The sequence below is a fragment of the Scyliorhinus torazame genome, chromosome 8 (assembly GCF_047496885.1).
Source record: "Scyliorhinus torazame isolate Kashiwa2021f chromosome 8, sScyTor2.1, whole genome shotgun sequence".
Lineage (NCBI taxonomy): Eukaryota > Metazoa > Chordata > Chondrichthyes > Carcharhiniformes > Scyliorhinidae > Scyliorhinus > Scyliorhinus torazame.
Window position 1 is genome coordinate 46,362,953 of NC_092714.1, and position 18,427 is coordinate 46,381,379.

Sequence of the window (18,427 nt, forward strand, 5' to 3'; positions counted from 1 at the left end):
CTGGGAATTACAGGCCAGTTAGTCTTACTTCGGTGGTAGGCAAAGTAATGGAAAGGGTACTGAAGGATAGGATTTCTGAGCATGTGGAAAGACACTGCTTGATTAGGGATAGTCAGCACGGATTTGTGAGGGGTAGGTCTTGCCTTACAAATCTTATTGAATTCTTTGAGGAGGTGACCAAGCATGTGGATGAAGGTAAAGCAGTGGATGTAGTGTACATGGATTTTAGTAAGGCATTTGATAAAGTTCCCCATGGTAGGCTTCTGCACAAAGTAAGGAGGCATGGGATAGTGGGAAATTTGGCCAGTTGGATAACGAACTGGCTAACCGATAGAAGTCAGAGAGTGGTGGTGGATGGCAAATATTCAGCCTGGATCCCAGTTACCAGTGGTGTACCGCAGGGATCAGTTCTGGGTCCTCTGCTGTTTGTGATTTTCATTAATGACTTGGATGAGGGAGTTGAAGGGTGGGTCAGTAAATTTGCAGACGATACGAAGATTGGTGGAGTTGTGGATAGTAAGGAGGGCTGTTGTCGGCTGCAAAGAGACATAGATAGGATGCAGAGCTGGGCTGAGAAGTGGCAGATGGAGTTTAACCCTGAAAAGTGTGAGGTTGTCCATTTTGGAAGGACAAATATGAATGCGGAATACAGGGTTAACGGTAGAGTTCTTGGCATTGTGGAGGAGCAGAGAGACCTTGGGGTCTATGTTCATACATCTTTGAAAGTTGCCACTCAAGTGGATAGAGCTGTGAAGAAGGCCTATGGTGTGCTCGCGTTCATTAACAGAGGGATTGAATTTAAGAGCCGTGAGGTGATGATGCAGCTGTACAAAACTTTGGTAAGGCCACATTTGGAGTACTGTGTACAGTTCTGGTCGCCTCATTTTAGGAAGGATGTGGAAGCTCTGGAAAAGGTGCAAAGAAGATTTACCAGGATGTTGCCTGGAATGGAGAGTAGGTCTTACGAGGAAAGGTTGAGGGTGCTAGGCCTTTTCTCATTAGAGCGGAGAAGGATGAGGGGCGACTTGATAGAGGTTTATAAGATGATCAGGGGAATAGATAGAGTAGACAGTCAGAGACTTTTTCCCCAGGTGGAACACACCATTACAAGGGGACATAAATTTAAGGTGAAAGGTGGAAGATATAGGAGGGATAGCAGAGGTAGGTTCTTTACCCAGAGAGTAGTGGGGGCATGGAATGCACTGCCTGTGGAAGTAGTTGAGTCGGAAACATTAGTGACCTTCAAGCAGCTGTTGGATAGGTACATGGATTACGGGAAAATGATATAGTGTAGATTTATTTGTTCTTAAGGGCAGCACGGTAGCATTGTGGATAGCACAATTGCTTCACAGATCCATGGTCCCAGGTTCGATTTCGGCTTGGGTCATTGTCTGTGCGGAGTCTGCACGTCCTCCCCGTGTCTGCGTGGGTTTCCTCCGGGTGCTCCGGTTTCCTCCCACAGTCCAAAGATGTGCGGGTTAGGTGAATTGGCCAATGATAAATTGCCCTTAATGTCCAAATTGCCCTTGGTGTTGGGTGGAGGTGTTGAGTTTGGGTAGGGTGCTCTTTCCAAGAGCTGGTGCAGACTCAGGGGGCCGAATGGCCTCCTTCTGCACTGTAGATTCAATGATAATCTATGATTAATCTAGGACAATGGTTCGGCACAACATCGTGGGCCGAAGGGCCTGTTCTGTGCTGTATTTTCTATGTTCCAATTCACCTAACAAGCACATCTTTGGGGACTTTTGGGAGGAAACTAGAGCGCCCGGAGTATTTGTACTATTTGCAGTGCCTTTCCCCAGCCCCATGCTTAAAGCTTTTATCTGCATTTATCCGTATAATTGTGGCTCTGATTGTCACAAATCTAAATCCTTTACCCTTATTCTTGTTCCCCTTACTAACTGCAATCTTGTTAATTTTCTATCATTAGGTTAACCTGTCGCTGTCCTTCGTTTTATTTCCATTGATACACACTAGAATTAGTGGGTATAGGGAAGCAATTACTTTCATAGTTTATAGAAGGGGCAGGGGGAAATTCAAACAAAAGGAATCCCTTACCTGCCAGAACCAGCTGCCTTGCAGTATACAAAGACTTGTCCTCAAAAGCTCCAGTACTATATTCCCCCGGAGGAAGACTTCGAGGAAGATGCTAATGGAACCGCCAAATACTGCCACCAACAGCAGGATGTGCACATGAATGTCAAGCATCGCACGCCCATGGACGTGGTAATAAAATAAAAAACCTGCAGAGCAAATAACATGATTAAGGGGGCCAGGGTGAGTGAAAACATTCATTATGGTTTTCCGGGGTGAGGGGAGGCTGAGTAAAAACATTTTTAATGATTTTCATATATTTACCAAGTGAAAATGTGAAATCAAACATACATCTCTCCTAAATATTTGGTGCTTTTATTTGGTGGTGAATTTTTTTTGGCTGCTCCCAATTGCGTGGTGTAACTTTTGACAGAAGCTTTGCTGAAATGGAAGTGTGCAATCTGAAAGATTTGCAGAGATTCAACCCATATTGTTTGCATTGAAGAGGAACACACAAAGCTTAAATATAAGCAAGAATAAATTATCCAACCATCTATCCGGACTTGTCTCGCATTTGCTTCAATCTACCACACATGTACAGAAACCGCACCATGTACATGCTGGAGGAGTGAAAATACTGAGTGGGAGTAATGAATGTCTTTTATTAAACTATTCATAAAGTATGCAAAATGTTTGTTAGATACCCCTGGAGAACGTTTAATTTGACTTCAATTCGATACAAATAAAAATTCTACAGGATGTACATTTTGAATTTCGAAACAACAACCTTCTGGTGGGATCTCATCGCGTTATTCCATATATGACAGAGTAACGCATATTAAACGTAGTTTTCTCCCACACTATTTTCATTAACTGGTTTTCTGGTGATTGTTAGGTAAAAACATTGCGAAGAAACATCTTGAAGGGTAAAACTTTTTTTAAAAATCAATTTAAAGTAGCCAATTATTTTTTCCAATTAAGGGGCAATTTAGCGTGGCCAATCCGCCTACCCTACACATCTTTGGGTTGTGGGGGTGAGACACACGCAGACATGGGGAGAATGTGCAAACTCCACACAGAAGGTGACCCAGCGCCAGGATCGAACCCGGGTCCTCACTCCTCCGTGAGGCAGGAGTGCTAACTACTGTGCCGCCCTGAAGGGTAAAACTAAACAAGATTATTTCCGGCTGCAATCTAATTACTTCAAATTCAATTTGCTTGATTATCAGAAAGACCAAAACACATCTGGAGGTATTTATGGGAAAAATAATTGGTTTAATCTACAAGAAAGGTTTGAGTATATTCTTTAAGGTGATCTGAAAATCTAACTTTTATTATAATTCATGGATTAGGACATTGTTGCCTTCTAAATCTGCAATTACAGTTAATTTGGAGGCAATCTTAACCATCCCATGGTTGTTTACATTTTATTGCAATATTTACACCAGATTGATTTTGACGGGCTGCAAAGGGCAACGGCAGTTAACCTACAATTCCATGAATTACCCTCCCTGCAATGATGCACAGGGAGCATGGGATAGCTGAATTTGCTCTTATTAATTAGAACTGGTGACAGACATTAAAGACAAATAATTGTAACACTATTATTCTCTTCTACATGCAACTTACAAGACCAGACAGGAGAAGTTTAAAAAAAAAATGTAATTCCTCTAGAGACTGATAATGTAGAATAGCACAGTGGCACAGGTGCTCTGGGCAAATGTTAGAGCAACACAACATCCTATTCCCAGTTTGCTGGCTTGTAGACTGAACCTGTTGCCACATGAGGCAGAGAGGCCTGTTTGGCATTCTGGATCATCCTTTAAAGAAAGAAGAAAGACAAACATTTATCTAGCACATTTAGAGTCATTGACCTCAAGACCTAAGTGCTTCGCAGCCAAAGGCATGGGGCTGGATTCTCCGATCCTGTGGCTATGTCCGCAGGATCGGTCTGGTCTTACGACCAGAAAGTCGGCTCTGCCCCTGCACGATCCTCCGTTTAACATTTCATGTGAAACATGCACCACTGACAATGCAACGCTCCCTCAATACCACTGGTGTGGTCTGCCAAGATTTTGTGAACCCTACCATCAGGAAATGTTTGTGCTCTGTGAACTGATGCTTCCACTCCAATTGGAAGTTGCAATATGTGTTGTCCCTTCAAATAATCTGCAACTTGCTTCATGTTTCTGTAGATAGCTGGCTGACCACTTTGGCTTGTATCATTTTGCCAGCTGGAGAGTATTTAGTGGTGCACGCATTTTACGCCAATGAGCAGTACCTTCCCTACGCCATAAGGTGGCTGTAGGTCAGCCTCTAGCAGGTGTACATTAGTCTCTAATCTGAAACAGAGCAGCCAAAGACAGGTCTCCTCTGGGGCATTTAGGAAGGAGTTTCTGGGGCAGTAAATGAGTATCTGGGAGTGAGGGGGTGTTTGCAATGTGTGAAATATAGTCACATCTCCTGATTTTTTTTTACTACTTTATCAGTTACAAAGCCAGCGCTCAGTGTGTAGACAGGGGCAAACCTCAATCCAGCTCCTTGGCTGCTCCAAAAAACAATTCAAATTGAATCCAATTCATGGTCCCCACAAGAGAGACATACCAGATCGAGGCATTACACCTGACCTCATGCTCATCTTAGCCAAAAGGCCGAGAAGCGATGTTACATCTCCTTGTTATTGAGCTATCTTGAAATGTTCTCCACTTACAAATGCAGACAAAATACTTTTCCATTATATCCAGGAAATTACAGATTAGAAGAGTTCACAAAATATAAAAGTGGCTAAGTGGAAAATAAATTCCAGATTCTCTTTATGTTAATGCATTTTTAAAAATTTCTCCTTTCATTCTTTTCGTGTTGATCTTAAATAAGTGCCCTCATGCTGCTGTCTCTGAGCAGTGTTAACAATCAATCAATATTTACCGTACTGTAACCAGTAACACTAAACGGTTACTCTAACAACATTTCCTTACCCTGTGACCTCTACCCTAGAGAAAGACAATAGCAGCAACATCACCTGCAATTTCCTCTTCAGTTCACACCACTCTGACTTGGATATATATCTCTGTACCTTCCTCATTGCTGAGTTAATACCCTGAAATTTCATTATGGCATGACTGTCGCATAAGGACCAGTTTAAGGTGAACGCCCACAATCACCGACTACATGCGATAAGAAATAAATTTAGCCTTGCCAGCATCCCAAGAACATGTTTTTATAAAAAGCTATTAAGAGGTGGGTGGAGGCGTGGGCTTCAGTAGGGTATTCTTTGCAAGGGCCGGTGTAGACTCGATGGCTGAATGGCCTCCTTCTGTAAATTCTATGATTCTTTGAGGTGGCAAGAGAAATTAAATTAAGTCATTTGATAGGTTGAAAGGCTTCAGGTATCCGCAGAGACAGGAAAATATGAGAATGTTTTCATTCAAGCAAGAAAGGTTCAGAAGAAATCTATATATTTAAAATTATGACATGTTTTGAAAGTGCAACAAATTAGTACACAACTTGGTGAGTGAGTAAGTGTCCGTAGAACATTAATTTGTGATCACCACCAAAAGAATGATGGGAAAAATTAGAATTTGTTTTACTCAAACGATTGTTAAGATTTCGAGTACACAGCTCTCAAGATTTTTGTTCCCGAATCGTATCACGCCACAATCCACAAACGGGCTCTCTTCAGAGGAATTGTTGTTGGGTAGAAGGCCAACGTCTCATCTGGATTTGCTTCATCCAGATCTCAGAGCAAAAGTGAGCAGGGGACAAGAGAAGCAAAAGAAGGACACGGCTACCACACCAAAGAGAGGCAGTTCAAACCGGATGAGTGTGTTTAGTGGAGTATTTCTCGGCGCCGAGAACGACCCCGCTATCGAACTGGACTCTTGTTTTTTTGGCCTCGGTGAGGAACACCCCACCAAGGCCACACTTACCTCATCTAGTTAGATCTCACAAGGCATTCCGAACGTCACAAATCTGGTGAGAGGCCTCCGGGGCCATTCGATTGTGCACGTGGTGAATGGAATTTTTAAAAAAACCATAGTGGTCCAGTATCTTAGGTTAGGAGTCTGAAACACAGAAGAGTTGTTCACAGACACCAAGACCATTTTCATTTATGTTATGACTCAGAGTGGGGAAAAGTTTCAGAGTCAGCAACTGTTACAGAAAGCATGGCAGGAGGTAATGCTGCTGTGGGTGTTCACCAGGAAGTGGTTCCTGTGTTCACAGGTTTTCTGGTTGACTCTGTTGGGGGTAGTGTAGAGGAGAGTTCATGTTCAGATTCTCAATCAACCTTTTCACATATGATTCCAGATCAAAAAATTACAAGACTTGCCAGTGGTATTGCGTAGGTCGCAACACAATCGCAAAGCCCCTGACAGACTTTTGTACAGTTAAGATATTACTTTTGGTGTATTTCTGTCCTGATGGGGGATTGGAATTTAAGGGGGAAAAAGCAGAAGAGTGCCATTATCAGCTTTTCTCCTATGTAACTGTTTCCCTGGCGTCTATTGAGGGTTCTGAGTAAGTGCGGGTTTCTCTGAAGATACGAGGCATACATTTTTTGACAAGGTGCCACATCGAATGAGCATCTTGGGTGGCCGTGAGACGACTGAAGAACTTCGAGATGCGTGTCCCTTTGTGGCTAAATCCCAGTTATAAGCAGCATACAGATATGTCAAAATTCTTTGATATTTTAAGGATGAATGAACAAACCTTCAATGAAGACCGCAATGGCGAGCATGAGCCTGTCCAGGGCTAACGGCACTACAGGTGTTATATGGACTATAATGTCCACAATCCCAGAGATACCATAGAAGAGATACATTGTCGCATGCTGCCAGTTCATCAGGTGGTCCCAATGCTTTTCCTCATTGTTATACAGTTTCAGGTGGGGCCCGTCAGGAACAAACTGCTCAGCTATCATTCCTGCAACAGAAAAAAAAATTAAAAGGACACTCCAGTCTCAAAGTTAATTAGTATTCTTCTTCAAACGCTGAGAACTCCACAGTCCCTTCATTCTTATTGGATGTAGAGCACCTTGATATGCTATACTGAACAAAATGACATAACCAAATGCTTACTGCCTCAATTTTCTGTTTTACTTTCCGAGTACTATGAACCCTCAAGAGGCTCTGCTAAAATTGTATCCCTATATAATGAAAGCACATAATATTACACAAGTGCACTTAGCCCATGAGGTCATATAAATTCAGGGAAAACACCCAAGAAGAAGTGGACCCTCACACTACTGCACCCAAAGTGTTGTATCAACCTCAGCCTTATGCAGAACAGCCAGGCAACATGAATGGAAATGTATTCTTTGTGTTTTTTAAAAATCCTATCTTCTATTCCCTAACAGAAACAGTTCTGTAGATTGTTAGCTTACACAGAATTTCCTCCAAGAATGCAATCAATGTAGGGCCCAAAATACACTGTCTGACTGAAGTGAAATTCCACCAAAATTTCCATGCACTTACGGACCAACGTTTTCAGGTTCCCATCAAAATTCCCTTAAATTTCCACCTGCTGTATGAGGCTGACTTTTTGCATTACATAGCCCCCTTAAGGTAGTTTGTGCTTGTACATGTATACACATTAAAGGGAATATTAATTGCACATGGCCTGTTTATTCCCTATGTGACCCCATAGAGTAGTGGGAACATTGATTCTTCTTGCACTGTTGCTCTGCAGAATTTGGCGATTGTTCAATTTCACTGTGGAAACCAATGACAAATGAAAAGCGGGATTGGCCGGTGTGACAGTTGAGGATTATTCTATCTAAGATCTTCCTGAGTAATCGAGATTGTAAGCTACCAGACAAGGTCTTGTGAATATCTAAAGTAAGACTCGCTATATGGGAGTTCTAATTATAGTATACACAATGTGCCTTGCTTTCACTACCTTCAGTGTACAGGATAGACTGTGACTTAGATTGCTATCTTTTCCTTAAAGTTGACTAAATATTTCTAATTCTTGAGAGCTTGGCATGGGCAAGTGACCCTTCAGATAGCTTCAAAGGGTGAGAATATGATGAGCCTTAGTTAAATGTCACTATTATTTATTAAAATAGACACGGATCTGTATGGTAAAATATATACGCAATGTATTTAAAGAAAAAAGGGTAATACAAGTGTTTTGATAAATGATACAGTTTGACAATTACAGGATATGTGATGAATTAGCCTGTGAACCCCTTAACTACATAATTGCTTAAGCTATAAACGTTTCATACTTACAATGGCTAGTAGACTCGGAGTTCGACACTCAATCAAGAGCAGAACTCTACGAGTCGAGATAGCAGTTTAAACACCCAGTAATATCCTAAACAGCTCTCCAAGCAAAACTCCTACTTTCACAGCCTTTGCTTAAATATTTATATCCTTTTCTTACTTAGGGAGTTTGACTCCCCAGTTATTTCGAGACAAAGAACAGTCTCTCTTTTGGTCGGCAAGACCTTGGTTTCTAAGGAGGTCCAGCAAGGCACCTGTTCTTAAAGATACGAGGCTGATACCTCCGGTAGCTATCTCCAGAAAATCACCAGCCTCCCTTCTTGGCAGGGTCTTTTGCCAAGCAGTAACCCCCATAGTGGCAAGGCCACTCTACAAGTGATATCCTTAGTTGGCAGAGCTTATTTCCAGACAAGGCCACAAGACTGAATGAGTTCACTGCATCTGGACTCTTACAAAGATGATGTCTGTAATACATATTAAAAACATTATTGCGATAAGTAATGGTTTACATTGATAATGGACTTCATCAGTCATCAGTTTTTAATATAGGGTTAAATACATGAGTTAATATAAAATCAGCTCTGATCAGTTTTTAATATAGAGTGAATATATGATTTAATATAAAATCAGTTCTGATCAGCCTTTAATGTAGGTTGGATATCGCCATACCGGGTCCATGATTGACACTCAGGAGGCTGGCAAGCTGCAGCTGCACATACACATTACATTGCCCACACACACTTATCGAAGCCAAACAGATGGCACTGATTGTGCTAGACCATGCCCATACAGCTGATGGGTCGGCTGCGGCCAGAGGGCACCCAAGGGTTGTCCCAGTGGGGGATCCCTATACGACCCCTATACCCCTGGCACTAGGTTTAAAGTGGTCTCTTAGCGGTGTGTGCAGCTGCATGGCCGTGGTAATGGTACTCCGTGTCCGTCCACCCTGACCCCAGACCCCATTTCCTGGCCACTCCCCACTACTCCCTCTGGTCCTGGCAGAAGCCCCCCAGCCAATGGCACGACTGTCGGCAAACTATGTTGGACACTGTCCGTATATCCTCTCTCTCTCTTTCAGCAGCCACCACACCAGGTTCACGATTTTTGAAAGCACAAGTGAACCAAGCCATCGGGAACTTGGCCCATCGGAGCCGGAGAGTCGCGGGTGGGCCCACTAATGATATGCAAACGGTGTTTAAAGTACGTGCGGAGTGAAATGCAATGACACCGTTTTTGAGGTGATGGAGCATCGCGATTTTGACATTGGAAGTTATTCTCCGCCCGATCGCAATCTCCGATTTCGCCGTTGGCTAAAGGAGAATCCCGCCCATGAAGTTTGTAAGATTGTTGTGTTTTGTGTTTGTTTTGTTGTGTTTTTGATTTAGGGTAAAATGGAGTAGTAAAATGGAGGAATGAAGGGGGTCATGTGACCTGCTCTTCATTCTGCTGACCAAGAGCATAGGTGGCTTGGTTGTTAAAGGTTAGGGGTTAGAGGGGAAAGGTGGATCAAGATATTCACGTCTGTACACAATGACCAGGGCACCAATGCTCACGGTGACAGGCTGTTAGGCCGGAATTTTTGCTACTGAGGCAAGTAACTCAATTGGACTTGCCTGACCCGCATAGGTAGAAAGGCCCCCAAATGTTGTGATTTTCACTCTGGTAAGAGGGTTTGTGATGGAGTTGGACACACCGCCCCCTGGAAACAACTAGTTTTACTGAAACAGTTCTTATATTTGTCCTCATTACGCTTGCTTGGGAGATTAATAATAGGATTTTCTCTGAAGAAGTTCTGATGATTGGAGAAAACCACTGACTTTACTTGATTGATGTCTTTAAGTGTTTATAATACGTTTTTCATTCTGTGATCTCTTTTATCAATGTATGAATGTTTATTTGTTCAAGATCAAGAGGTATGAAGTGCTGAAGCCTATTATTGATACTTTAATGGTCTGTCTGATTGACACATTTATAGGGTAATAGAAGGGAGAGTTGTGAATGGCTGTTCTTTTTCTCAGCTGTACGCGGCTGGGCCGCCGATTCTCCGGCCCGGATGGGCCGAGCGTCCGCTCTAAAAAGGCAGAGTCCCGCCGGCGCCGTCCACGCCTAGTCGCAGCCGGCGGGAACTGTGTGCGCAGGGTTGGGGGCGGCCTTTGGGGGGGGGGGGCTCTGACCCCGGAGGGGGCCTCCGATGGGGCCTGGCCCGCGATCGGGGCCCACCAATCGGTGGGCCAGCCTTTCGCTCCCCGGATCTATTTTCTTCCGCGCCGGCCCCTGAACTCCCGCGTCATGTTACGTCAGGGCCGGCCGTTGAGGGAGGCCACCGCGCATGCGCGGGTTGGTGCCGGCGCCACTGCGCATGCGCAGATCCCGCGGCGCACAGTTCACACCAGAAACCGCTTCAGCGCTGTGCCCCCTGTAGGGGCCCCCTGTAGGGGCCAGAATCGGTACTCCCAGCGGCCCGTTCGCGCCGTCGTGAAACACGACACCGTTTCCGACGGCGTGGACACTCTGCCGCCGAATGGGAGAATCCCGCCAGGATGTCTGAGAACCCTTACCAGAACTCCCTCAATCTTGGACACGCAAAGAATATGTGATTCGGGGGATCCCCACGCACTGCCCACACCTATCCACCACCCCCGCAAAGAACCTACTCATCCTCGCTATCGTCATATGAGCTCTAAGTACCACCTTGAACTGCATGAGGCTTAGCTCACACTAGAGGAGCAAGCGTTCACCATCCACACAAGGTCTCCGCCCATATCTCGGCCTCCACCTCCCCTCCCAGCTCCTCCTCCCACTTCTGTTTAATATGTCCCACCAGGGCACCCTCCCACTCTGTCAACTCCTTATAGACACCTGACACCTTCCCTCCCCTATTTCATCCTTCGACAGCACATTTGTCCTGCAACCCCAGGGACGGCAGCCCAGGAAAGGATGGCACCTCTCTCCTTACAAAGTCCCAGACCGGCAGGCAACTAAAACTATTCCCCCTGGGCAACTCATACTCTTCCTCCAAATCCTCCAACTTCTCAAATTTGCCCCCTATTAACAGATCGCCAAAGTGCTCAATCCCCGCCTGCTGCCGCCCCCTAAACCTCACATCCAGCCCCGCCGGTGAAAACCTGTGGTTGTTACAAATCGGTGCCCATACCAAGGCACCCTCTAGCCCCAGATGCTGTCACCACTGCCCCCACACCCTTAGGGCCGACACCACCATTGGGCTCACGGAGTACCTGGCCGGTGAGAATGGTAAAGGTGGCAACAACAAAGCCCTTAAACACGTACCCTTGCACGATGCCGCCTAGTTCCATCCCCACACGGACCCCTCCCCCAAGGCCCATTTCCTAAACATAGCAATATTCGCCGCCCAGTAGTAATTAATCATATTCGCACCCGCCCCCCGGCACCAAGAAAGCCCTCCAAACACGGGGAGCCCTGTCCACACAAATCCAGATATCAGCCCATTGACTTTCCTAAAAACAACTTGGGGACGAAGGTTGGGAGGTTCTGAAACACAGACAGAAAACTTGGCAGCACCGTCATTTGTCTGCACCCACCCTGCCAGTGATAGTAGCAGCACATCCCTCCTCTTATTGTCCGTCCTCATCTTCTCCACCAACCGAGCCAGGTTCAACTTGTGCTTCTGCACCCAGTTCCGTGCCACCTGGATGCCCAAATATGTAAAACTCACCCCACCACCTTAAACTCCCCTAAACGGCAACTCCTTTCCTGCCCTTTAGCCTCAATTGGGAACACCTTGCTTTTTCCCGCATTGAACTTGTAGCCCAAGAACCGGACAAACTCCGCCAGGATCCGGTGCTGGCCATGAGGTCTGAAATGTATAATAACAGGTTGTCCACATGCAATGAGACTCTTTGCATACCAGCACTTGATGGGATCTCCCAGGTGATCAGGACCCCTGGTGTTTGGGCTCTGGGCAGGGTGGTACCCTGCACCATCGATGCCACCTGGGTACAGTTGCTGTGCCAGATGCGCACCTTGGCAGTGCCATCTGGGCATTACAGCAATGCCACCCAAGCACCCTGGCAGTGTGACCCTGGCATTGACACCTGGGTGGCACCCTGCCACTGCCCGACATGGGATTCTGTTGCATTTCCATTAAATAGCGTCCCTCTTCTCATGGTTTATTTTAGCTGCAAGTGGTCAGTTGCTATTGTGGTGCAAAAGGCACACTGGGTTGGGATGACCCTCATGTCACAACACCTTGACTCCACGAATTGCCAACTGGGGGGTTGCATCATTTGAACGTCCATTCCGACAGCCTGGTCTTGTACTACACACTTGCAGCTTTGAGAGAATAGCTTAGATTCCTCGCAATTCTGGCTGGCCTCAGAAACAGCAGCCTCATAGACTCTTCCCCAGCAGTCCCCATTTGACTGGACCCACTTAAGTCCACCGATAAACAGCAGCTATCAAGTTGTGAAAGCACTAGGCGACAGCAGGCTGAACCCCAATCTCATGTATCAGAAAGCCAGAACACAAGCAATGTGTCGAACCTAACTCTTAATGCAGAACAGAATAAAATCACAGAATTCCTACAGTGCAGAAAGGAGCTATTTGGCCTACCGACACTCTGAAAGAACACCCTACCTAGGCCCACTCCCCGCCCTTTCCCGGTAACCTAGCCTGTGTCCCTGACAACTAAGGGGAAATTTAGCATGGCCAATCCACCCAACCTGCACATCTTTGGACCGTGGGAGGAAACCAGAGCACCCGGAGGAAACCCACGCCGACACGGGGAGAATTGCAAACCCCACACAGTCACCCAAGACCGGGATTGAACCCAGATCCCTGCTGGTGAGGCAGCAGTGCTAACCAGTGTCACCGTGCCACCCCGAGCTCCGCAGCCACAGCTCTTCCATGGAAGAGGAGACGCTGGCAGTTCCTGGATTGTTTATCAAGTCGGGACTGTCACCGATTGTAATAAAGTTGTTACATGCTCCATTGATTCCTGTAATGAGGAAGAATCTTCTTCACTCTTACAAAATTTATGTTCATAGACTGTCGAGTCCCACCTTGTTGTTGCTGCACATACTGTAAGAACTAAATTCATTCACAGATCTGGGTTTTGAGCTTTTCAGCTTGTTGCCCATGGTCCTATTAAAGTTTATCGGGGAACCACAGGCTCGATAAGAATTACTTTTGTTTTGACTTAGTGGAGTGGATTGCTTCCTTTTTCTGAGTCCAGTCTGCCGGTTGAAATTATTCTCGATCGAGACACTTGTAAACACAAGCTGCCATTCACTGCACTCGAGATGGAAGCTTCACTACTTACCTGCTATTCTCCCTGTTTTTTCAATAACTTGCTTCTTAAAGGCTGCTTCTCAAGTTTCCAACCCCACCCACCCCAGTGAAGCTCTCCACTGTTACCGGAGAGTTGTGCTTCAATAATGCAGCAATGTCAATTGGTATTTAAAATTATCTAATTTAACAGCAGGATCAATGCTGGACAGCAACAGTGGGCTCAATTCCTGCCATCAGAATGCAACTTTGGAGCAGCTGGCATCCTGGATTTGAGGCTGTTGTCATTATATGTGGTACGATATATACCTAATATTTTTAGGAGTTTTATAAATGTCTGCTATGCATACCTGGTCAACGACTGCCGTTTTAAAATAATTTTTTTGAAAAAAAAAAGAGTACCCAATTATGTTTTGTTTCCAATTAAGGGGCAATTTAGCGTGGCCAATCCACCTAGCCTGCACATCTTTGGGTTGTGGGGGTGAGACCCACGTAAACACGGGGAGAATGTGCAAGCTTCACACAGACAGTGACCCAGAGCCAGGATCGAACCCGGGTCCTCAGCGGCGTGAGGCTGCAGTGCTAACCACTGCACCAGCGTGCTGCCCCAATTACTGCCTTTTCGAACAAGCAAACAATATGTTTTGAGCTGCAACACCTGATGCATGAAGTAAACCAGTGCGAACAAGATATCACATCAATGTCAAGTGAAAGCACGCTGGAAAATGCATAGCAGGATGGTCACCTCCGCATTTGAAAGACTAAGGTTGGTTAATTTTTGCTCAAATCGTCTGTGAAGAATCACACTAAAAACATTCACCCATCTTTCTCTTGTAGATGCTGACCACCATGTTGTGCATTTCCAGCTGTTTCTTTTATTTCAGGTCTCCAGTAATAACTGCTTACCTTTTCATCTCCCTGATTACTTCTATCATCTTACCTTCAGTCACTTTGTAGTCATATTACTAACTGCCCTGCTCTGATTTAAAGAAGGAACATGCTGCATTCAATGTAGCTCATCAGCAGTAAATGACAACTTCAATTGCTATAATCAAGAGACTACACCATGGCAACTGGTGAACATTAATGCTCAGCAAGATTAGCTTCCTGTGATTGCATGGATGGCTATGTCTGCGTGGATTTCCTCCGGGTGCTCCGGTTTCCTCCCACAAGTCCCAAAAGACGTGATTGTTAGGTGAATTGGACGTTCTGAATTCTCCCTCCGTGTACCCCAACAGACGCCGCAGTGACGCGACAAGGTGATTTTCACAGTCATTTCATTGCAGTGTTCATGTAAGCCTACTTGTGATACTAATTCAGATTATTATGTTGAAAATAAATCTTGGGTGCGATCAAACGACCTCTCACAAGATTTGCGACACTCGGAACGTCGTGCAGGATCCAACGAGATGCCATGATCAGGATCTTGCCCTCGCTGGGTGAGATCAGATTTATATATTTAAGGGAGCCATTAGGCTCATTTAAATATGTCGCTGCCCAATTCTCCAGAGGCCTGTGAATTAATGCCCTGGGAGGCCTCGCCATGGCGCCGTTGAGCACTGGTCCACACAACTGGCACCGGGGCGGGGGGGGGGGGGGGGGGGGGGGGGGGGGTTGATCAAAATCCAGGCAGGGTGATACCCTGGCACTCCTGTTCCCACCCCACCACCTTGGCACTGCCAGTCTGACACTGCCAAGGTGCCCAGGTGGCACTGCCAGGGTGCTAGGCTGACAGTGCCAAGGTACCTCGTTGCCAGGTTACCAATGCTAGGGATCGGGCCCGGGCGTGTCCTGCCCTTAAAGAGGTGGGGAAAGAGGGATCTCAAGGACTCTCTAAGAGGAAAGTTGGGGCATGGGGAGGAGGGGGGGTGGGGGATCGTGAGATTGGGGCGCCATATAAAAATGGCTGAGCTCGTCAGTGCAGAATGTGAGGTAAGTGCGGCCTCGGCGAGGTCCTGTTTGATTGCTGGGTCGTTCTCGGCACTGCAGGCACTGAGAAACACCCCGCTATACGCACCCAAAATGGCCTCTTCCCTCTAATTTCAATGAACAAATTACATAAAATATAAATATGGAATTTTTTCGAACTTATCAACATAGAAAATGTTGGAAAGACACAGTGGCCAGGAAATTGGATATCTGTCGAAAAGGGGTAAATTGACGATTAACCCACATCCATTGCTTCCGATACAGCTAACACACCAACTTTATAATTAATTATCTTTATTTATTAGTGTCACAGGTAGGCTCACATTAACACCGCAATGAAGTTACTTTGAAAATCCAATAGCTGCCGCACTCCGGCACCTGTTCGAGTACACAGAGGGAGAATTCAGAATGTCTTTTGGGACATGTGGGAAGAAACCGGGGAATCCGGAGGAAACCCAGGCAGACACAGTGAGAACTTGCAGACTCCGTACAGACAGTGACCCAAGCCGGGAATCGAACCCGGGTCCCTGTGAAGCAACAGTGCTAACCACTGTGCTACCCTGCCGCCCAGATTGCCATAATTGTAGAGTGCAGCCAGCGGTAACAACACTTTTCAGCGGCTGCCAGCCTGAGCAGAGGCACAAAATGGTGAAAGTCTAGCACCAATTAGCCAGCATACATCTCTCAAACTGGAGCTGAACGTTGGCTGGAGTAGATATTGGAAATCAATTTAGAACATTCTGCTCTGAGAAAAACAGGAATGAAATACCATAGGACAGACTGTATTCAATGCAGCAGAGGACTTGGTTGATGAATTGCAGTGGAGGAATAGAACATAGAACATAGAAAATACAGCACAGAACAGGCCCTTCGGCCCACGATGTTGTGCCGAACCTTTGTCCTAGATTAATCATAGATTATCATTGAATTTACAGTGCAGAAGGAGGCCATTCGGCCCCCTGAGTCTGCACCGACTCTTGGAAAGAGCACCCTACCCAAACTCAACACCTCCACCCAACACCAAGGGCAATTTTGGACACTAAGAGCAAGTTATCATGGCCAATCCACCTACCCTGCACATCTTTGGACTGTGGGAGGAAACCGGAGCACCCGGAGGAAACCCACGTAGACACGGGGAGGACGTGCAGACTCCGCACAGACAGTGACCCAAGCCGGAATCGAACCTGGGACCCTGGAGCTGTGAAGCAATTGTGCTATCCACAATGCTACCGTGCTGCCCTTAAGAACAAATAAATCTACACTACATCATTTTACCGTAATCCATGTACCTATCCAATAGCTGCTTGAAGGTCCCTAATGTTTCCGACTCAACTACTTCCACAGGCAGTGCATTCCATGCCCCCACTACTCTCTGGGTAAAGAACCTACCTCTGATATCCCTCCTATATCTTCCACCTTTCACCTTAAATTTATGTCCCCTTGACATGGTTTGTTTCACCCGGGGAAAAAGTCTCTGACTGTCTACTCTATCTATTCCCCTGATCATCTTATAAACCTCTATCAAGTCGCCCCCTCATCCTTCTCCGTTCTAATGAGAAAAGGCCTAGCACCCTCAACCTTTCCTCGTAAGACCTACTCTCCATTCCAGGCAACATCCTGGTAAATCCTCTTTGCACCTTTTCCAAAGCTTCCACATCCTTCCTAAAATGAGGTGACCAGCTGTTATACTATCTCTAGTTAACAATTCCACCCCCCACCTCTTTTACCACCCTCCCTAATCTTATTGAAACATCTATAACCAGGAACCTCCAACAATCATTTCTGCCCCTCTTCTATCCAGGTTTCGGTGATGGCCACCACATCGTAGTCCCAAGTACCGATCCATGCCTTAAGTTCACCCACCTTATTCCTGATGCTTCTTGCGTTGAAGTATACACACTTCAACCCATCTCCGTGCCTGCAAGTACTCTCCTTTGTCAGTGCTCACTTCCCCACTGCCTCATTACACGCTTTGGCGTCCTGAATATCGGCTACCTTAGTTGCTGGACTACAAATCCGGTTCCCATTCCCCTGCCAAATTAGTTTAAACCCTCCCGAAGAGTACTAGAAAACCTCCCTCCCAGGATATTGGTGCCCCTCTGGTTCAGATGCAACCCGTCCTGCTTGTACAGGTCCCACCTTCACCAGAATGCGCTCCAATTATCCAAATATCTGAAGCCCTCCCTCCTACACCATTCCTGCAGCCACGTGTTCAGCTGCACTCTCTCCCTATTCCTAGCCTCGCTATCACGTGGCACCGGCAACAAACCAGAGATGACAACTCTGTCTGTCCTGGCTTTTAACTTCAAGCCTAACTCCCTAAACTTGTTTATTACCTCCACACCCCTTTTCCTACCTATGTCGTTGGTACCAATGTGCACCACGACTTCTGGCTGCTCACCCTCCCCCTTAAGGATCCTGAAGACACGATCATAGACATCCCTGGCCCTGGCACCCGGGATGCAAAATACCTTCCGGGAGTCTCGCTTGCGACCACAGAATCTCCTATCTATTCCCCTGACCATTGAATCTCCTACAACTATTGCTTTTCTATTCTCCCCCCTTCCCTTCTGAGCCCCAGAGCCAGACTCAGTGCCAGAGACCTGGCCGCTAGGGCCTTCCCCCGGTAGGTCATCCCCCCCAACAGCATCCAAAACGGTATACTTGTTTTGAAGCGGAACGCCCACAAGGGATCCCTGCACTGTCTGCCTGTTTGTTTTTTTCCCCCTGACTGTAACCCAGCTATTCTTGTCCTGTACCTTGGGTGTGGTTACCTCCCTGTAACTCTTCTCAATCACCCCCTCTGCCTCCCGGATGATCCGAAGTTCATCCAGCTTCAGCTCCAGTTCCCTAACACGGTCTTTGAGGAGCTGAAGTTGGGTGCACTTCCCGCAGGTATAGTCAGCGGGGACACCGGTGGTATCCCTCACCACCCACATCCTACAGGAGGAGCATGCAACTGGCCTAGTTGCATC

The 18,427-nt window shown here is 46.2% G+C and overlaps 1 protein-coding gene across 5 annotated transcripts in view; it reads right to left on the reverse strand.

Annotated features, from left to right (window-relative positions):
- Nucleotides 1-18,427, reverse strand: part of tmem45a (transmembrane protein 45a) — a 141,870-nt gene that overhangs the window by 20,165 nt on the left and 103,278 nt on the right. For all 5 annotated transcript variants that reach the window (XM_072513482.1, XM_072513483.1, XM_072513486.1 and 2 more), the window contains exons 3-4: nt 6,742-6,954; nt 2,059-2,243 (exon numbers count right to left, since the gene is read on the reverse strand). In XM_072513482.1, coding sequence (XP_072369583.1) covers nt 2,059-2,243; nt 6,742-6,954 — 398 coding nt within the window. The remainder of the gene's footprint in view (nt 1-2,058; nt 2,244-6,741; nt 6,955-18,427) is intronic.